This window comes from Ascidiella aspersa, chromosome 7 (genome assembly GCF_963924565.1).
Source record: "Ascidiella aspersa chromosome 7, kaAscAspe10.2, whole genome shotgun sequence".
In the NCBI taxonomy this organism is placed as follows: Eukaryota; Metazoa; Chordata; class Ascidiacea; order Phlebobranchia; family Ascidiidae; genus Ascidiella; species Ascidiella aspersa.
In genome coordinates, this window is record NC_139453.1 from 7,352,961 (window position 1) to 7,374,898 (window position 21,938).

Here is a 21,938-nt window from a genome sequence, read left to right on the forward strand (position 1 = left end):
ATTAAGTCATTAATATCAAATTAGGAACTTCGCCATTACGCGTTGCCTAATTAATACCACAACCTTCATTATGCAAAGCGTATTCTTGCATGTTTATACCCACAAAAATCTAATCTACTTAAGTGTAGACAAGTCCACCGTAAAAGCACATCAGTCGGCAGTGTAATACCATAAACCGCACCGGTAAAAAGAAATTACCACCTTGATATTATTGACACTACAGCGTAAGTTACTACTTGAAATATCTAGAGTCCAGGGGTTCTTAAACTTTTTTTTACCGTGGACCCCCAACATTTTTTTTGCTTTGCATGGACCCCGGTAGACACGAAATGCTCCAAAATGACGTCATAAATTGACGTCACAAAACAAATAGACTTCATGACTCTGTTATTTCGGTCCGAAAAATGTGAAAGTTAAATGGAGTCTAACTATACATTCAGTCCAAAACCGTTCAATTTTTAATTAAAGTGTTTTCTTTAAAAAAATAATTACTTTATGTATACACTAGTTTTTAACTAGGCCTTCATGGACCCCCTAAAACTATTTCACGGACCCCCAGGGGGTCCATGGACCCCAGTTTAAGAACCCCTGATCTAGACTGAAGAATTGGCCGAGGATAATACTTAATTTGAATTCGCAGCATAGGGTCAGGAAGGTCGTTTTTGGGCGATTATTCGACTTTTAAGACTGTTTTAACATTTTGACACATGTAAATACAAAAACTTGAATCTCAAAATTGTCTGGTATAACTAGAGCAAATGAAAAAAGCCACAGAATTATTGGCCGTGACCTATGGGTTGCGAAACACTGCTTTATAGGATGATGAATTTTCACATTGTCAGACAAGCCTCTACGTAGAAGAAATTAGCAGTTTAAAATTAAAAATTGTTTGTCTATTACTTATGAAAAGGGTATTGACTTTAGTGACCGCCTAGAAACTTCGAGAAACAGCGAATATTTCATCCAAGTACGAACCGCTAATTATCTAGTAGTTACACAGGTAACTACACTTTTTAAGAACTTCGACAAACGACTTTTTCAGCTATCAAGACTGCCTAAACTAAACGGTTTAATTCAGGTAAATAATTAATAAAACTAAATCTTAAAATATGTCTAGCTTAAAAACAGATTACAAATAGATTGCCATATTTAAAACGAAGTGCCAAAAGTATCAAAATCCGGCAAGATTAAACTGGTGTACTTTTTTTCTTTATTTCTTTATTCTTCAAAAGTGTACACACGTGTTTATGTTAGCGATACGGACATATTGTCCTAGCAAAATTAAGTCATTACACGTACATCCTTTCCACAACAACCCTTTGGTCTAAAAATGTTTATGCGGAAGTTATCAACTCAAACAAACTTTTACGACTTGGAATCGTAAATCTGCAAAACAGCGGGTACCAGTGTACTCATTTGCTATTTCTTGCAACATAAACGTCTAATATGCAACACTGTTGTATTAAAAGGCCCATGGTTTAACGCATCTTTAACTGCAAACTATAATATTGGACGTTAAGCACACACCTTTCAAATTCGATGGATTGGAACGCAATCTAAAAGCGGAAAAAAAATTCCACACGAATGTTTACACATTTACGTGATGGTGAAACAAACCTTAAATAAAAGTAATTTGTTTTACTACTAAACGACATCTATTAACTGTAGACATGTAGCAAAGGGGGCAAGATTGACACTATAAAACCAAACGTTGCAAGACACAATAAATTCGCTATTTGCTGATAGCAATAATTGTTCTAAATCTAGAAAATTTTGACAAGTTTTTGCCAAACCGTTCTTCATCAGGCCAAAGTATAGGGACCTTTAATTTGCAAGCTGCCTATTTTTATTGAAAGGAATGGCATAACTTGTGATCGCTAGCTTTGCTTTTGAAAACGTTTTAATCTTTTTTAAATTAAATTTCGGTATGTTCTTGCAAAGCGATCGACATACTTCATTTAGCGAAATAACTATCTATACATGATGCAATACATTATTAACACAAAAGCTGTTGAAAACTAGTCACTTTTACACAAAAAAGCTTCTGCTACTGCCAGTGGTTGTCTAAAACCAAACCAAACTAAACCCACAACTCCATACTTGTTTGTTTCGCAAAAACTTAATAAAAACATACAACTCATATTAAGAGCAAGTCAATTCCAAATCAAGCCCTTGCCATATAATGAAATGTTGAACTTATATAAATGGTAAATTCATTGGATTTTGAGCAATAACTTAATTAAAAATATCACAGACAACGCAACATAGGCATATGGCAATCACATTATGTTTGTGCAAATCTTAAGATATATAACACTATTTTAATAAAATATGCTGAATGAAAACACTTCGTTTCAACCGAAGTCATTTGTCGAAAAGATTTAAGTCAAGTCAAGTTACTTGAAAACAGTGACATGTGCACTTAACACAGTGATTCAAACAATACAAGCAAGAATGGGTTGCATGAGATGCTATACAAGCTACCCAATGGCGAGGTTGAAAACCTTAAGAATCGTTTTTACCCAACAACAATCTATATATAGTTTGTAATTTCCTAATGTAGTCGGGAAAAACGATAATATATCTCGCCAAAAAAAATGCTAGCACAATTACTTTGTTTAGCAGAATACTTCATGGTTAATGGTTTTGCAAACGCAGCCTAACACATCACTAGGTGAAAATTACGCGTTATTTAGCGATTAAAATATATCAAACGTCTATGTTCTGATGATCAGCGTGCTTAGGTCTCTGTTTGCTACCACTAACCACGAAAGCTAAAGAACAACTGCCTTACAGATACTGAAATGAGTACATTATTATATCGCAATGATTAAAAACGCTATCTACTATTTAATAACAACCATTCTTCATCGTGAAAAAAGACTAACAACCCTTTGTAGAATTTGTAAAAAAAAGTTTCACGTTTATTGTTGGTCGAACAATTGCCAAAGCGCAAAACTTTGCTATACAGTCAAAGAAAATTCACCTATCATCAGAAGCTTTCACAATTGAAAACAATTAGCTGACGCCCACTTTCAACACAAGATATCCACAAGCTCAGGTACGTTACAAGGAAGAGATCGCCAAGATGTATGAGAGTCTTCAGTGAGAAAAAGGTTGCACCCCAGCGCTCAGGATAAATGTGCCTATAATAAAGCCCTTCTAATTGGTTTCTGTTTAAATAGCGTAGGCCTACACTAGTTGTAAATATATGTGCTTGCACAAATCTTGCGAGATTTTCATCAGTCGCCCAGCACTGTGGTTAAAACATATCGCATCTGTTTTTTTCAACTGAAAATAAGCAAATTTAAATAATCGTTTGAAAACAGGTAGGACTTTTAGATCAGTTTTTGGCGAAAATTGCAGGTAACTTGTTTAACGCCTATTTGAATACGTCGAGATAGTTTGCTAGTTTTTTCGATGTATGATATTTGATAAGACCCTCGAAGGTCATTAATGTTGTAATGTATGTGTCATTATTGTTATTTGAGATGGTTGTGATTCCAATTGTTTTACAACTATATATATGAATTAAACTTCAACAATACTCGATTAGCTGATGATACGGTACTTATTGCAACATCCGAGAAGAAGCTTCAAAAGATGGTAACAACAGTTGAAAAAGAAAGTGTGAAAATGGGAAATGCTTTGAATCAAGATAAAACAAAATGTATGATAATTGCCAAAGTGGCAGGAGTGAACAAATGTAACACATATAGTTTCAGATAAACCAATCAAACAAACCCGAAGGTTTAAACATCTTGGTTGTATACTTATAGACGATGGTCGCTCCTAATATGAAAATAAAGCCAGAATTGCGCTGGAAAAAAATTGATAAACCTCAAAATTTCGCTTCTTGCGGGGCTGGGGCCTCTTGTCCCCCGTTGAGCGCCGTTTATTCCACGAATCCTGCGAAATACCCATTTTAACCGAGAAAAAAACCCTGGACCCAGCAATGAAAAGACCGAAAAGGCTTGCGCATGCACAGCGGTTCTCCAACGTACTCGGCCGTAATCGTTGCACCACACATATGTGTGTGTATCTTTCATTGAATGGTGATAGGATACCATTGATCCCTTCATTGTAAAGTCGATTGTACTAACAGAATGTATTGACATCTTTATTGTTTCTCGACTTGTTACCCCCGAGTTTTGTAATTTACTTAGTAGAGCGAAGGTCTCGGTAGGGTCGGAGATCGTGAGTTCGAACCTCACTGCAGGCCAGTTGGTTTTCTAGCCTGCCCTGCTTGCATCATTGATCGACAGATTCGATAATTCTGCGAAGGCTTTCTGTGTTGTCGTCTACTGGTGAATAGATGATAAAGTTACAACTTCGGTTTTATTTGCGTTGACGAACTTAACGATCTACATACAACAACATAACGTGAGAAACCAATTGCAAATAGAATTCTAGAAAAATTCCTACAGCATGTGCAGTAGTTTATTGACTTGGACAACTAGATTTATGTTTTTTTAAATTTAGTTTAAAATTAGAATTAGATCATTTTGAGTTTACTCAAATTAGACTAATATTAGAATTACTGAATTCTTGACAAAAACTAAATATAAACTAGAATTTTAACTACAATTACATTTAACTATTCCTAATAAATTTAGTTTAAATTGCAATTTATTCCAATCAGAATGTAAATTGCAAATATTTTTGGCTAGTGCTATTTTTCATTGGTTTTGGCGTTTAGGCTGCAAGATTCATCCAAACCAGTCGTTTCGAAGAAAATTTTTAATATATACCTTCTTTGTTTAGATTGAGAGCCTAATATGCCGTTGAACAAAGTAGATGGTAAAATACGATTTAGATTATAACTAGATTTAGAAAACAAGCAATTCACAAATGTGATAAGGATTAGAATTAGCCGCAGCTTGCTCTAATTCATTGAATTAAAAAACTATAATTATCTAGTTGTCCAAATATTTTAGTATAATTATCAATGCAATCAGGCGATCTGTTAAACAGCAACAAGACATTTATCCTGAGCGTTAGGGACGTCAACCTTCTTCTCACTGAAGACCCTCGTACATCTTGGCGATCTCTTCCTTGTAACGAGCCTGAACCTGAGGACGTTTGGTCTTGAAAGTGGGTGTCATTAGGTTGTTTTCGATTGTGAAAGCTTCAGTTGTAAGGTGGATTTTCTTCGGCTAGACAAAAATAATTCGTTTTTAAGTTCATATTTCTTTTTTTGGCTAGATTTAAAACAGGGAGTCGAACCAAACCTGAACCGGAACTTTATGAACCGATTTAGAGCCAATCTGTTTCCAGCCGTATAACCGAAACTAAACCGTTCTTAAGATTTTAAGATTTTAACGAACTGAACCAGAACTAAACTGAATACTTTGAAAACACCTTAACCAAACCCGAGTCAAAAAAGCGGTTCACTCTCAGCATAACGTCACAACTTGTACTTTACTCAACGTCTGCTATGTTCGAAAAAAAATTATTACATGAAACGTTTTCTTGCGTATTTGAAAAAAGAATTTATTCGTAAATCGTTTTTTCCACGAAATATTTTATTACAGTCTTCTGGAGAACACAGTCTCCATTAGCATTGTTTACCACAGACTAAGTAGATACTTCTGTTTTAACTTATAGGTGTTTTTTTATTGTTCCCACTGTATATATACATAAAACTTGCAATTTTAAACCTATTAAACATCAATTTTGGAATGACTTATCCAACAGCTTGACTTGAAGAGCATTTAAATTACTGTTTTTCAATAGTGATTTTTTTAAAAATGATTTACTTGGTCTCAAATTATTTAAAAGTTCTTTTACAAATGACTTGACTTTGAGTCATTCAAAATGACTTGTTTACAATACTGCTATGAATCAACTTACAATTTCAAAGCCTTGAAGGCCGCGCAGTTTTGCATGAGCCACCAAGTCCTGGTAGATGAGATCTTTCACAGATTCCTTCTTACACAGCTCTTCGAAGTTCCCGTTCTCTCCTTTGGAGGAACACCATCCCGGAAGAGTCTCTTCATCTGGAACAACCACCGCCACCAGAGTGGCCTTTAAACTCTCGCCGTACAAGAATACCTGAATAAAATAGGTTAAATTAAGTTAAAAAAGGGATAAATTAGGTTAAAAAATGGGCAAGTTTATGAAATTAGGTTTTGTTATCCATTTGCGGTTATCCTCAATTAAAATGTTAATATTGGGATGTGGAATCACTATAGTACAAATCTACAGCTTCTAGAAAATCTCATCACGCTGTGTATAAAAAAGACACGTGTTACGTAACCGCGATTTGTTTAATATTCAGACAAAATACACGAAACTTTCATAACGTTCGAGCTGTTCCAACAGTTAGCAACAAAGGTTGGACATAGGTATTTTAAAAGTGAATTTCGAGATGAGTAAATGATTGATTGTTAGTACAGTTTCCCAATAAGTTTATAACTGGTTATAACAGAATGAAAACGAGTATCATATTGTAGCCTAATTGTTTTATTGCATACCCGTCCACCAGCTTTTTTAATTTCATAAAACGTGCTACGATTCCTCACTTTGACTGATAACAGAAAAAGTGATTTTTAACCCAGAGGTTCTGCTGCAAAGTGATTTTTCACCTAGAGTTTAAAATTTGCACAATGAAAGACACAACGAGAACGATTCACATAGATGCAATACGAAACGACGTGTTCAATAGATGCAGCTGTATTAACGAACTTGAAAACATGTCAGCAAACCCTGGTATAGTATATGACCCAGCTCACCTGTGCAATTGCAGCACACTGGACGAGAACTTGTTCAATCTTCTCAGGCGCAATGTACTCGCCTTGAGCCAGTTTAAAGATGTGCTTCTTGCGATCAATAATCTTAAGGGCTCCGTTCTGTGAAATTAAATTGATAGTTAGTTATACGTGGCAGGAATATCAACGTCTCAAAGATATTCGAAATGTTCACAATGTTACCTAATTCTATGTGGGCTTAAATATTCCTACAACGTCTAACTAAAATATCCGATTGTTATGCTCTAATTCTAACGGTTAGTTATGTTCTTTGTTTTCTACATTAGCTTGCCACGTCCGCTACACAAAAAAGCAGTAACGCGTATGTTTTCGCCAGTTTTATTTTTTAATTTAATAAGATTGCAATATTCCATTTAGTATTCCGTTCTGTGTTACAAGTATTCCATTTTGTGTTATAAGCAATTCTACCATATTTATAACATCACACAATATTTTCTTACAACTGTCCGAAAAATGAAACAAATAGAACAATATAAATTTTAACTTGACCTGCTTCAAAAACTTCCTAAGAACATGATTTCCATGGTTGATAAGTACGATTGACTTGAGAGTATATTTAAACTGAGGCCAACGATTTTCCAGTTTAGAAACCAAAGTTACATTATACCTTTTCTATTTTCACCAATCATGTTGTATTATTTCTCGAAAAATATAAAATCATAGCGGATTTGCAGGAGATAACTTTAGCAAATCACAGCTTCTCTAAATGCAAACAGTTTCATCATTCCCATGAGAAAAACACTGACCTCGAGCCACATTCCCACGTCCCCGGAATGGAGCCATCCGTCTTCGTCCAGCGCTTCCTTTGTCTTCTCTTCGTTCTTATAGTATCCTTGGAAGATATTGGGTCCTTTCAGGCAGATCTCGCCCTGGCCGTCCTTGGCAAAGTAGTTTTTCTCGGGCACGTCCACCAGCTTGATGAGATTGCAGAGGGCCGGGCTTCCAACGCTGCCCGAGAAAAAGTCGCCAGGGATAGACACAGACATTCCACAGGCGCCTTCGGTTTGGCCGTATCCTGTGATCAACATGGGTGTAAGTTTTTACATGCAAGTCTACAACAGTAATGTGTTAATGCGATTTTCTTGGTGCGAATCTCTAAAAGCCAGACTTAAGATTAAGTGGCACTGTATAAAGACAAATTGTATTTGATTCTCGACAAGCTTTTGCACAACCGTGCTTCATCAGGTCAAAGTATAAATGAAAACAATTAAAATGCACGTAAAAGCACAGGCGCAAGTAAAGGCGATAAGAATGGTGACGTCTAACGTATCCACAGGCACATGCTCGCAAAAGCGTGTTACGGACACAAAAACAATTATACTACGAAGCGTGCGCTTCAAGGTACGATGGGTGTAGTACAGCCTGCCATGAGGTGTAGTGTGACATAAAGCCCAAATCCCGATTCCTCGTATTATAATTGTTTTGTGCGTGTGTGCGTGTGTGCGTGTGTGCGTGTGTGCGTGTGTGCGTGTGTGCGTGTGTGCGTGTGTGCGTGTGTGCGTTTGTGTGTGCTTGTGTGCTTGTGTGCGTGTGTGCGTGTGTGCGTGTGTGCGTGTGTGCGTGTGTGCGTGTGTGCGTGTGTGCGTGTGTGCGTGTGTGCGTGTGTGCGTGTGTGTGTGCGTGAGTGGGTGAGTGCCCGAGTTCGTGAGTGCGTGAGTTGGTTAGCTCATGAGTGCGTGGGTCCGTTAGCTCGTCAGTTTCGGGGTTATGTTTTTGAGGAGTGGTAATATGAGTTTCCAAGTGACAGTCATGTACGCTGAGTATAATTTTTTGTGTGATTTTTTAATTGTCAGTTACTTAGCGTCGAACGAGTCTTTAGGTGTGTTTTGTATGTCAGAGAAATTCTTTAAACAGACGTGTTTTTGTTTGAAATGATCTTTTCTAGATAGATATTCCGAGTGTGAGGTATTCTACAATTATCTGCGGTTCGTGGACTCCTTAGGAGTTTTTAACTTATATTTGCGCAAGATTTCGACAGAAAACAGAATTAGTGCATCTTTTTACCTTCAGCGATGGGAATTGACAAAGCAACTCTCATGAAATTGAGGACATCTTTTGAGATGGGGGCAGCCCCTGTTATGCAACACTTTACGCGACCGCCAAGCCGAGCTGAAACTTTTCTGAAAAAAACATATAATTTATTTTCACCCAATGTTTGAAGGAATTTATTTAAGAATGAAGATAAATGATGATTGCATAAGCATTTTTTATAGTATAAGAACAATATTGTACACTTTAGTATTTTAGTAGAAGATATTTTTAATTTTTCGCAAAACGGTTTCAACGTTTGAACAGGATTAAACGCGTTAAAAAAATTACGCAGTGGACAAAGCGCTAGAAATAAGTTTGCTCAAATCAACTGTATGTTGAAATTAGAAGAAATTAATTGTTCTGACCATTATACCCTTTTTTGCCAGAAAGCAAATTGTAAACTTGTTACAACAAGCCAATTACATCTTGTAATAAGTTAGTAAAAATCTGCAGTCAAAGTATTTCACTTAAGTCATTACAACACTGGTATCAAGTATAGAAATATTAAGAATCGTACCTTCGAAATCAAACGTATAAAAAATTGTACAACAATTGTCAAAAAATCTGCTATTTTTCACAGCACGAAAATGTGTAATGGTTGAGAGCATTTGCGCACCCAAAAACCAAAAAATCCCAAATTGTGTTGCTGGCCACCACTCCCTTGTTCAACTTTGCAATCTTGGACTTCACTGCTCTCTCCAGCATCCACGTTTTGACCGATGACGACGCTACTCCAGCCCAGACCTGACAAAATTACACGTTTCACTTTGTGGTAAATTGAAATCCTATTTTTGCCAGGACATTAAATTCAATGCTTGGGTACAAAAGTACAGTGTTGTAGTGACTTGACTAAAGTGCACTTTAATCACTGTTTTTAAATGACTTGACTTGACTTAAATCGTTTTGGTAAAATCTCTTGGACATGAAGTCTTTTAGACAAATGAATTTACTTGGTCTTAGGTCATAAACAAACTGCTAAAATTGAAAAAACGAAATAATTTTGCCGGATTTCACTTAAAGGACTTGGACTGTTCGTCGGGTAAAAAGAATGAATCCTAAGGTCGTTTGGCAAGCCAAGCAAAGCCTAATATACTTATGTACACAAAAATGTTTGAAAGGTGCAGCAGTAGGCCTATCGCAAAACCAATATCTCACAGTTGTCTTAAGAGCAAAACGTGTAACGCAATTACTTTGCAGTTTGCTGCATTGGATGAATACCTTATCGTAGATCCTGTTCAGTAATCGAGGTACGATCGGTAATACTGTTGGCTTGAGTTCTGCGAAGTCATCGAGAAGCAGGTTTACGTCTCCTTGAAAGAAGCCGCACCTGGAGGTAAAATAATACTAGCCATTAGAGATGTCGCAATGCGACTTTTTAACATTTTTTTAAACGCTCTATAACAATCAGAGGGTTTACAAAGTTTAATTGGATTTTATTCAACCAGGTTGTAAATAAGGTTAAATAACTGTTAGGAAACATCAGTGTTGTATTGACGTAAGGTCAATGACCCGACCTGAACATATGTTTTCGAGTCGATCGAATGACTCGGGTTGAAATCAAAAGTTTTATTTAGCTTCTTTGAATTGGGTGATTGTTTTAATTTTCGCTCGTAAAATAATTTGGTTGCTGTTTGTTTAATAATGTTATTAGTTTAATGGTGAGAATAACGGCCCGAATAGACATAAAACGCGACATGCTATATTATTCAAACGTTTCGGCAAATGCTCATGCCATCATCAGTGATATGAAGGCCACATCATATATGAAAGGCCACATCGTTATTTGTTTAGTTAATTATTATAATCGGTCAATTTACCGTAAACGAGTTTGCCATTTTAACGATTTGTTTTAAGACAATGACGAATTGGTTTGGGTCTAATAATGACATGTACTGGAGCTTTTGACTGCGCAACTGATGACTTGGACTGGAACTTGACTTGTTGTTTTTGCAAACGACTTGACTTGAAAACGACTTGACTTGAACTTGAGTTAGTTATCACCACTCGAAAGACTTAGTTTCGGCTATCTAATACACTGTTATGTGACGGCTTACCATACGGAAAAAGTTTAAATTTGAAAACAACTTGGGCTAATAATGACATGACCTGGGACTGAACTGGGCGACTGATCAGTCAAAAGACTTGACTTGGACTTGAGTTATTTTAAAAATTTCAAAATGACTTGTTTACAAGATTGAAACAGTCCGCATTTCACCTTCTGGAAATGGCGTAAGAAATAATGACTAATTTACGAAGACAGTCTCTTTTATGAAAATAAATACTTATGTTTAGCTATCTAATGCCCTGCTACCTGACAGCTTACCATACGGAATATTATTGGTATTACCTTCCGCCTACGTAGTAGACTGCGATGACCATCAGCCGCTCGAAAATGTGGGCTAAGGGCAGGAAGGAAATGTAGACGTCCGTGTTGTTCAAACTTAGAAAGGTCTGCGAAAGATGATAAACGGTTTGTGAAACAACTATTACAAACGACAATTGCCGCGATTTTTTCAGAATATATTTTTTCAAACAATGTAACAAAACATGATTGCTGCGTGTTGAGTTTGAACAAGATATACTTCTTTACTATTTGTATGGGATTTAATATTCGTGGTACGTCTCACTACAACCACCAAACATTCTGCTCTAAAATATTATATTTTTTTGATAATCAAGTGGCGTTCTACTGCCGCAAGGTACTAATGGCCAAAGTTTATTTTGTTTGAAAAACCAATCATCTAAAAAAAATACACACTGTATAATTTACCAAAACAAATCGCTGCCAGTTCTTTTATACGCAGCAAATCTTTTCCATAGGTCATAGTTTAAAAATACTTCTTTAGACTTTGCTATCTTGATCAAAGTCAGTCATTTGTTAGATCTATTAGAATATTTGCTCTCGTTTGAAGTCGTGTCGTCATTTACGTATAAGAGCGAGAAGATATATTCTTATTTTACACATTCATTTTGCCACTTGCATAAGACCTTGAAGTCTGTCATATGTCCCGAATGATGTAAAGGAATTCTACCTGAAAAGGCCCGCGTACTACCGTGTACCACGTGCTAAAATTGACTATCAGGACAGCAATAAGACTGAGATTACATTAACATCAATTTGGAAATTGACGAAGAGCTAATGAATGGAATACTATCTAAGAGTGATAGGCCTATTAGGTAAAAAATAATAAAAGTTCGAACAAAACAAGATGTGTCTAACAAAATATTTTTTTCTTCGGGTCACGTGAAGATCACGCGCATAGTAATATGGAAGATTTAGTAAGACCAAACCTTACTTGAAACAAGACTCTGTCTAAATATGTCCTAAACATCTAAAACATATGGAAAGGGTAAGCGACGTTTGGGCCCCCCTGTTTTGGTCTTACCCTTTCCATATGTTTATATGTTTAGGACATATTTAGACAGAGTCTTGTTTCAAGTAAGGTTTGGTCTTACTAAATCTTCCATATTACTATGCGCGTGATCTTCACGTGACCCGAAGAAAAAACTATTTTGTTAGACACATCTTGTTTTGTTCGAACTTTTATTATTATTCTTTACCGAATATCACTCTGGTAAAAATATGTCAACACTTCGCTATGTCAACTGCTGATAATACTTAGTAGCACCGCGCTATACCCCATGGCAAAATATAAAAAAAAACGCACAGCTAGTTTAGTTTCCTGTGCTTCCAGTAAAACCACTGGTCCACGGTTAACCAAGCTGTTCCCTATAGTCAACTTACCTTAGAACCAAGAGCGTAGATCCCGGCATGGTTAGCTATCACGTTGGCGTGAGTCAACATTACACCCTTAGGCATTCCAGTTGTTCCACTAGTGTAGCAGATTGTGTGCAGGTCTTCAGGCTTAGGGGGCTGAAAGAATTATAAAGCGGCGTAAATTAAAAGCAAGCGCCACCTACTTAACAGCAGTTATGGGCGGTAGATTGTGTTTTGCGGACATGATTTATTATATATATCTTCATCAACCAACATAGTGTTCGAAAACCCTTTCTTACCACAACTAAATGTAGTACGGTTTAGTTTTCCCTGCTTTAAGTATTTTGGCAAAATGTTTGTTTGCTTATCGAATCGAAAGTATTCCTCAAAGCGGTCACGATTGCCATTTTGATGTCAATACCTTGACTTGCACTTCAATTGGGAAGTCAGGGAAGAGAAAAAATATTACAAATGCTGACAATAACATAAGAAGAACTGAATCTTTTCAAAATAACATTCTAGCAGGGCTTGTTGACTTTGTAAGACAAACGATGAAGACTTGACGAGCTGTTTTGAAAAAGATTTAACTTGGGACTTTAAAAACAACTTGAGAGAAACCTAAGTGATTTAAAAAGAGCTTGCTTTAAAGATAAAGGCTGTTTTAATGAATATGCTGTTGTTGCCAGGCATTGTTTCAGTTGTAAAACTGCCCTTCTGACAAAAAAAACAAAACAATTTTACAATTGAAAGGCTGGTTTAGTTCGTAAAAACATCATGGTAGGATCGTGCGTATTTTCAAACACCTGCGAACAATTAGAAAAGGCTTACCACGAAGTCCTTTTGTTCCTTGGCACCCGCCTCTTCTACCTCTTTGAAGGTCATGACCTTGGTGCCAGTCTCCTCGGCGAGTTTTTTATTTTCTTCGTTCAATTCCTCAACGATGACGATTAGCTTGAACGAGAAATCGCCTTCCTTCACTCCATTCAGAAGCAAAGATGCTTTCTTGTTTTTGTCCACCACGATGTAATGCAATTCGCCTGTTGAAAGGTTATTAAATAGCAAATGTCAAGGGAACGTTTAGACAACCTTACGGTGAAAAAGGTCTGAAAACTTGTAAAAAAAAACAGTATACATTTTTCTTTTCGTGTACCGGCGTAGATATATGCTGTAAAAATAAAAGTTTTATGATAAAAGACTTTAAACTCCTCGTGCAAGGTGGTTAATGATATCTGGTGGCTGATGTACAGCAACCTTTGCGTGATGTTGGCGGGCCACAGACAAGATAGCCTATTAATACCCGTGCCAAAAGTAATTTAAAAAGTGTTAACTTCCTTGCTTTTATTTTGTTTGGAGATTTTAAATTATAGAGCTTATAGCAAACAGTTAACCAGTTACCGAATAAAACAATGTTCTGCGGGCCACATAAATTAATATTAGGTCTGGGTTGAAGCCAGCCTGCACCAGTGTTGTAATGACTTAAGTTAGTTACTTGATTTAAGCGCACTTAAGTCACTGTTTTTAAATAAATTGACTTGACTTAAGTCATTTAGGCAAAAAAGTTCTTTTGGACAATTGATTTGGGTTGAAATAAATTGTTTTCTTCAAGTATTTTTTTTTATAAAATGGAGCTACTTATCCAAAAGTTTGCACATCAAACAAATTGCTTGCTAAATGTTACGTTTCTCTTATTTTTAGTTAAGTTATTATTCATAATCGTAATAGTTTAAAAATTCTAATAGTTCAATATTTTTTTGTTATGACAAGAAAGTGACTTGAAGCTAACTTTCGCTAAATATGAATTGACTTGGAGTTGATTTGTGCAACTGATGACTTGGACTGGGACTTAAATTGTTATTTATTCAAAAAGACTTGACTGGGACTTGATAATTTAAAGTGATTTGTTTACACCACTGGCCTGCTTTGTCATAGAAATCAGTCTTAGTTTTTCAAATAGACGTGGAAGCTAATCGGATAAAACAACGACCGCTTACATTCGGTGATGATATGCTTTACTGCTTCAACTCCTAGTGTTTCATAGAGCGTAACGACCACCATAGAGTAATTGTTGCACGTCTGTTCTGCCACTTTCCATTCGACGCGATTTTGAGAGAAGATTCCGACGAACTGGCTCGGCTCCGCTTTGGCGCCCTCTAGCAGAAGTCCGGAACCGAAGTTCTTAGTACGATCGAGAACCTAAAAGTGTTTGACAAAACAACAATCCATTGTGATTAAAATTGCTTTAAAGGGATTCGTCCTACCGGTTCAAACCTTATTGCGCCAATTGCTTTGAAAATCGTAGAATACGCTTACAGAGCTGCAAGATGCGTGCGCAAAATAAAACACAGACAAAATAGTACAAAATACGTTTAAATTTGACGAAGACATCGTTTAGTCGGTTCACTTAGTCTTACAAATCGCCTAAAAAGTATTTGCATCCAAAATCAATCTTTCTGTTTTTTCGTTTTTATGATAAAATAAACAGGAATCGAAGCTCAAGAAATCCGTCATTCTTGCATCTGTTATCTAAAACGTAGTTTATGTTATCTTAGACGAATGGCTGGAAGGTTACGGCATGTTGGGTTAACGTCAATTACGTGTGTGTACTGTGTAATTCGAAATCATCTTGAGGTTTGTACCTTTCAACTGCGTCTTGATTTTGTCGTGGTTTGTGTGTTTTCTTAGGTTACGGTTCGTTCAAAAAATAGGTTACGGTTCGTCAAAAAATATAGGATGAGCTAACAATGATTTACCTGCTGATATGTTAACCATTGGTAAGGAGTAGTGGGTGATGCTTTCCATCCTACGCAAGGCCCTCCGTCTAAAGGAAAAATATTAGGTCGAGTCAAAACACTAACGAAGTACAGTACAATGCATCGCTTGAAACAGATTTTATCCACTTTTTCTATTGTCGCTATGTATTTTAAATGACTGCGAATAACAAATTCGGCACCGAACTTTGTTAGCTTTGAAGTTATTTGAAATTCGAATAATTGTAACTTAAAAAAACCGACAAGTTGTTTTTTAGTTGATTTTAAGGCGCTCTTTAAAGCTAGCATGTATACACATTACCGAAGTAGAGCAAGCACGTCGTAAACTGTAGAGACATATTGCCGAAATTGGCAATATCGTGCAAGATACACCTTGATCTAGTTAACAGCATACTCCGTAGTGCTGCAGATTAAGCTTGTACCATAGTTAACATTTCGTTCTTAAATAAATACTCGATACTTTTGGCAGTATGTGCCCTCCTATCGGATCCGGACAAATGGGTAAAAATGCTCAGTTCATTTTTTTTTTTTTTGGTTATTTTTGTATTTAACCAAACCTCCTTTCTTAAGCGTCCATAAATTTAGTTACTTCCCTTAGTTTACTAGTCATACTCTATTTAATTTTTAAGATGGGCCTACAGTAGGGATTGCAGTTTTGAATTGCAAACCTTTGCAGAAATGCCTTTGTAAATTTGGGGTCAAATTGAAACCGATGCCTCCCGAATATCCAATGAATACCGACACTACAACCATTGGCATCAGGTATCGGCCTAAATCTGAAGTTATCCGATATCCCTGCTACAAAGTGGGTAAATATACAGTTCCGTCCGTTTTTGAACAAGTCTCGCAAGCTGGCCTTTACAATTACAAAACAATCGTGAGATGTCCCAGGTGACTTACTGGATTTTCTAAGACCCCTCATAAACAACTCATAAAGCGTTCGAGTCTCTGGTTCCATATAGGCGATCGGCTGACCGTTTATCAGCATTGGACAAGCTCGTACAGTTTCATCGCCCTGAACAACAATACGTTTAGTGTGCTGCTGTGTAATAGGCTTAGTTTAGGGAAAGTATTCTCATATATAGGGTTGGCGGTAAAGGTAAATTTTGTTCTAATACCAAGAAATCTTTCCCAATTTTCAGCTAAATCACTTTTGCAAATTTTTGCTAACTTAATCATAGTAATGACGTCATTTGGCACCAGATCGGGTGGCTGTAGTTTTTGCTCAAAGTATTGGTATTCTTATCGGAAACAGAGATATATCGGACATCGATAAAGCATAGGACAAACATAATGTGTAAGTTGAACATTAAACATAAGACTATAAGCTTCAGGTTGTATACATTAAACACATCAAACGTTGTACGTTGTACTTGCAATGTTTCAAAATGTAGGTTATAACAAGTCGAAAAAGGAAAGTACAAAACAAACACAACAGTAGGCCTATAAAAGTTTCTCACCGCGACTGCCACCGTCTGTTTCTTACACAAAACTTCAGGTTCGATATAGTTGTAAGTGCAATTCGGATCGACTTTCTGTGCGGTTTCAGCTTGTTGGGATTCTTCTTGTCCGTGTTGTTGTTGTTGTGTTGTTGTTTCTTGTTGTATCGATGGAACGGTGCCCTGGCTGATTTGCGCTGTTTTCTGTTGGTCGCTCATTTCTGTTTTTTTTCAAAGGTTTTGTGCAACTTCAAATTAAATATAAAACAACCATTTTAGATACAGAAAAAATGATTTAATAAAGAATTATTGTTGGCTCATATTAAATATATAAGGATTGTCGGTATTTTACGTCTATGTCCCTCGTTTTCTGTTGTTGAACTCGCAAGGAACGTGACATTAATTTGTGTTTGGCTAGTTTAAAGGTTTTTTTTGCTTTTGCACAGTAGGCTACAACAAAAAAATCTACAAAGTTTTAACACACATATTTGAAACACGAACCATTATTTCATACCTTGCAAAATAAACATTTTGGCCAGCCCTAGTTTTAGTGTTGCAAAAAGTGGCTAAAATCATAACATTGTCAGTTGTTCATGCTCAATCCTGTCCGATTGCCATTTACTATAGCGCATGACGACTGCTTTCAAGGGAACATCCTTGTACCGTCAACATCAACGGCTGATTTGTTCTACTATTTTACATCACATTATATTGCCCAAAAGACTGGTATTCATGTTGGCTTCTTCCTTCAACTCTGCCTAACACGTCACGTAAATGTTTTTTTTTCTCAGTTAAAACACCTACCTTTTAAGTTGAGTCGTGTCACTTTGGCCGAATAAAGCCAGTGGACAATAACTTAAAGCGGGCAATAATAATTAACTCCTCTTCTGTACAATGTACTGTAGGTCTACTTCTACTCAAAATTCTGGACTGCGTATTTCAAATTCTGAACCTACTTTTATAAAGAACTATATAGTACCCTACATAAAATAACAGAAATCTAAAAAAAACTTGTTTTTTAAACGCCCATAGTGGCTTATTGTAATTCAATTTGGTTGCAAGAAGCAAGATTAAATTCAGACTCGCTTTACCGTATACGCAACGTAAAACTGTAGTAGGCTACTAAACGTCCAGCGTCAACCCCTTTCAAATGACAAGTCTGGCCTATTGTTTGGACAGGTACCGCGATGAAATGTGATATCGCTACAAGGCAGGCTTTCAAATTCTATAATTAACGCAGTCTGACCAAGATTATAGCAAAATCTAAATCAGATATACAACTATACTTTTTTTATTTTTTAAAGTTAGATTAAATTTAAAATTATAGTATTTCAGGTTTAGAATTAATTTATTTTTTTCTCAAATTTAATGAAGTTAGAAATTTGTGTTAAAGAATTCTTTAAACCCAGAATTCAAAGTACCGTATAGAATTCGAACTAGAATTCGAATACATTTTTCGCAATCAATTTCGGAATCAAGGAGTTTAAAGAGCCGAACAATTAAGGACTGAACTGAACTTTTGAATCGTTCCGAACCGAAACCGGAATTAAACGAGTTCACAAATAATCCTTGAACACGAAACGAATCTGAACTGGAAAAGTCAAACAGTTCGACTTACTGAATCAAACATCTTATAAAAAAATACCAGTCGCATCGCAGTAGGGAACATAATATGTTGTTGTAACGTAAAAACACGCGGATAATTTAAGGTTGCAAAAATATTGTTTGACCAACAAGTTTAACGGAAGTTATTAGTAAACTATAATGGTTAAAGATAATGTAAAAAAATGTATAGGTGTTTTGACATTGCAGAGATTGTTAGTACGGCGCAAACTTTTATTTTAGGTAACGTCTTTACTCCCCATTTAAATCAAAAAAGTTTGCTCGCTACAGCGAGTATGTTGGAGAACCGCTGTGCATGCGCAAGCCTTTTCGGTCTTTTCATCGCTGGGTCCAGTTCTTTTGCTCAGTTAAAATGGGTATTTCGCAGGATTCATGGCATAAACGGCGCGCAACGGGGGGCAAGAGGCCCCAGCCCCGCAAGAAGCGAAAGTTCGAATTGGGGCGACCCGCGGCCAACACCAAAATCGGCGGCAAAAGGGTGCATATGGTCCGTACCAGGGGCGGTAACCAGAAATACAGGGGGCTGCGTTTGGACAACGGTAACTATTCGTGGGGTTCGGAGTGCTGCTCGCGCAAAGCCCGTATCATCGACGTGATGTACAACGCCAGCAACAACGAGTTGCTTCGTACCAAGACCCTGGTGAAGGGAGCCATCGTCCAAATCGACAGCACACCATTCCGACAATGGTAAACTTAATTTAGTTTTAACCCGTTCGGTTTGGTCTTGTAAGTTAAAACTAAATTAGACAGAATTTTGTGTATAGTTTTGTCATATTATTAACTTGCTAAGAATTTCACACATATTTGTGACAAGATTAGGGTGTTTTAATAGTAAAGCTAATTAAACTAATATGGCACATCTGTGCGAGATCTATTTGTTGTATTGTTGGAGAAATCTGTTTGCTTAAATCATTTTTAAGTCTTGGTTAAATTGGAATTCATTTAGATCCTAAAAAAATAACCCCTAACCAAAAATCAGTCACTTAACATTTAAGGTTTCCATGGGGATGTGGAACATGTGCCAATGTGCATTCTGTGACTTGTATACATTCAAGATCATTTAAAGCAATTTGTGTCCGCCAAATTTAAAAAAAAGTGTTGGATAGCATTTGCAACCTCCGGCCCGAAAACTTTCAATATTGACACAGTTATGCAGCTTAAATATGTGCGACATAATTACAATTTTTGATGAGATTTGTGTGGTAGGAATTAGGGTTCCTCTCCTGGAATGTTTCAACGGGAAATTCCTGGGATTTCCCGCGAACTAACAATCCCAAATTCGGGGAATTTTTTTTTAATTTCAGTTATTCGGCAACAAAGCAAAACTTAAAAAAGAAATGTCATTTTTGACCGATAAAAGAAAAAAATATTACCAACCCTGCTAAAGTCATTGCCTTAGTTGCCTTATTTGTGCTTACCAGCGGAAAAACTTATTTAAATTTATTCTACCAAAAAATGCGCTTTTTAAAAATAAAAACAAAGAAGGGTGCTGTCTTAGCCTAATTAAATCTTTGGAGCTAATATAAAATAATTTTAAACATCATAATGACAAAATTTTTATAATTTTTCGACGGGATTCTCGGAAATTTTCATTTTTCAATCCATTTTTTTCAATATTTGTGAAATTTGCACTGCTAGAAATGTTTTGCCTAACTTTTTTGCTGTTGAGTACATTTCATGGCTAGCTAACACAAAATCGGTGGCTATGGGCCCTAACTATAACTAACTTTTCAAACCTGCTGACCTAAGATGTGCAAAAAAAAGGACCTAAGATGTGCAAAAAAATAGGATTAGACTTTTCATTTGGCAGTGCATACCCAAGATCTTGGCCTTAAGTGCCATGAAATATTACTGTCGTCTTGTTTTTCAAATTAGCTGAACACCAGTATTCGATGGCACTTTTTGCCAGTTTGAGCTGTTGAATAAAACTCTTTATTTTGTTGAATAAAACTATTTAAATTATTTGAGAAAACCTTTACGAAAAGCATTTTAAAAGCAAGACATCGTGTTTTTGTCGATCTTTTGAAACATTTATACAAATTTTATTTGCTTCTACCACTCAAATAAACATAATTCCCCTAACATATTAACCTTATTTCAACCTGCATTGTATTTTGAATACCTATATTTTATGTTCTGCTGTAACTTATCTTAACTGCTACTACTAACTAGTGAGTGTTTCTTAATGGCTTTCGGATTATGGTGCTTTGGATAATATGTTCCAACTTGTTACCTTCAGGTACGAAGCGCATTACACGATGCCCCTCGGACGCAAGCGAGGTACAAAACTCACTGATGCGGAAGAAGAGGTCTTCAACAAGAAACGATCGAAGAAGACCCAGAAGAAATATGAAGAAAGAAAGAAGTTGCCAAAGGTAGTTTAGCATCCTTATTGTTTTTCTTTCCTTAAAAGGCTTATAGATTAACCATTCAATAAAATGAAATACGTCTGTTTAACTTGGTAACCCGTGTTTTTGACAAATATGTCAAGCTTATATTTTGCGCCCAACTGTACAAGAAAGTTTAAAAATGATGTTTTTTGTCACTTTTGTTATTGGTTTGTGATCTGTTTTATATGATTTAAGGTCCAAATTGAGTTGCATAAATAGTCCAATTCATGTTCAAACAAACCCACACTTCATACATACATTAAACTTATCGAACAGGTTGCCGACTCACAAAGGCTGTGTATTATATGTGTGCGGTTTGATGAGACTTAAGGTCTCAATCTCAGTTGCACAAATGGTTTAATGCATGTTCAAATGAACCAAACCTTTACCCATACATTTTAAATGCGGATCCGGTTGCTCATCTCACAAAGGCTGTGTAATATAAGGATTATGTGTTTTGTTATCCTTGCTTGATAGGACTTTTCTCAGTTGCCCAAATGGTTTAATGCATGTTCAAACGAACGTACACTTACCCATGCATTTACCTTGTCATACAGGTTGCTTATCTCAAAGGCTGTGTATTATAATATGTGCCATTATCATTGTTTGATAGGACTAGAGGTGTGGATCGCAGTTGTGCAAATGGTTTAAAGCATGTTCAAACGAACCAACACTATCCCATATATTAACCTTGTTGCCCCATTTTACAAAGACTGTATTATTATGTGAGTTATGTTATTTGTTAAGTTTGAGATCACAGTTGTACAAATGGTTTAATGCATGTTTAAACAAATTCACACTTACCCGTGCATTTAACTTGTCCAACAGGTTGCTCACAGTCTTGAGGAGCAGTTCGTCCAGGGCAGGATTCTGGCACGCCTCTCGTCGCGCCCCGGTCAATGTGGCCGTGCCGACGGATACATCCTCGAGGGCAAGGAACTTGAGTTCTACCAGAAGAAGATCCGCGCCAGAAAGGGCAAATAAATTAATGCTCCTTGTTTTGTTTGCTCGCAAATAAAGCCAACTAAAAATGTAGCTTTTTGTTTTTGTTGTTGTCAATATAATAAAAGCTGCTAGAAAGGTTTAGGGTTTTTTTTCGTCTCAAATTTATTTTGCAAATCTCGTATCGAAAAAACGAGGGTTGCGTCGCTCGCTTGGTCAAATTTACACGTTAGATCAGTGGTTCTCAACTGGGGTTC

General features: G+C 36.4%; 2 protein-coding genes across 2 annotated transcripts; one reads left to right on the forward strand and one right to left on the reverse strand.

Moving 5' to 3' along the window:
- Positions 1–4,525: 4,525 nt before the first annotated feature.
- Positions 4,526–16,951, reverse strand: LOC146137491 (long-chain-fatty-acid--CoA ligase 1-like). The gene is made up of 14 exons (XM_083393981.1): positions 16,748–16,951; positions 16,188–16,302; positions 15,270–15,337; positions 14,511–14,712; positions 13,348–13,556; positions 12,547–12,675; positions 11,149–11,252; positions 10,020–10,128; positions 9,418–9,545; positions 8,775–8,890; positions 7,517–7,785; positions 6,735–6,851; positions 5,854–6,054; positions 4,526–5,156 (listed from the first exon to the last, which is right to left on the reverse strand). The coding sequence occupies exons 1-14, from the start codon at positions 16,943–16,945 to the stop codon at positions 5,019–5,021; spliced, it is 2,103 nt and encodes a 700-aa protein (XP_083250107.1). The 5' UTR covers positions 16,946–16,951; the 3' UTR covers positions 4,526–5,018.
- Positions 16,952–18,658: 1,707 nt separating this feature from the next.
- Positions 18,659–21,774, forward strand: LOC146137492 (small ribosomal subunit protein eS8-like). Its single transcript, XM_083393380.1, has 3 exons — positions 18,659–19,036; positions 20,589–20,724; positions 21,568–21,774. Exons 1-3 carry the CDS (start codon positions 18,702–18,704, stop codon positions 21,721–21,723), a joined length of 627 nt encoding a protein of 208 aa, XP_083249506.1. The 5' UTR covers positions 18,659–18,701; the 3' UTR covers positions 21,724–21,774.
- Positions 21,775–21,938: the final 164 nt, after the last annotated feature.

Coding starts and splice junctions, on each gene's coding strand:
- LOC146137491 (XM_083393981.1), bottom strand. CDS start 16,945: ATGAGCGACCAACAGAAAACAGCGCAAATCAGCCAGGGCACCGTTCCA. Junction 14,713..15,269: donor AATGGTTAACATATCAGCAG/GTAAATCATTGT, acceptor AAACACTTTTAG/GTTCTCGATCGTACTAAGAA. Junction 8,891..9,417: donor TGGGATTTTTTGGTTTTTGG/GTGCGCAAATGC, acceptor TGTTTTTTTCAG/AAAAGTTTCAGCTCGGCTTG.
- LOC146137492 (XM_083393380.1), top strand. CDS start 18,702: ATGGGTATTTCGCAGGATTCATGGCATAAACGGCGCGCAACGGGGGGC. Junction 19,037..20,588: donor AGCACACCATTCCGACAATG/GTAAACTTAATT, acceptor TGTTACCTTCAG/GTACGAAGCGCATTACACGA. Junction 20,725..21,567: donor AAAGAAAGAAGTTGCCAAAG/GTAGTTTAGCAT, acceptor CTTGTCCAACAG/GTTGCTCACAGTCTTGAGGA.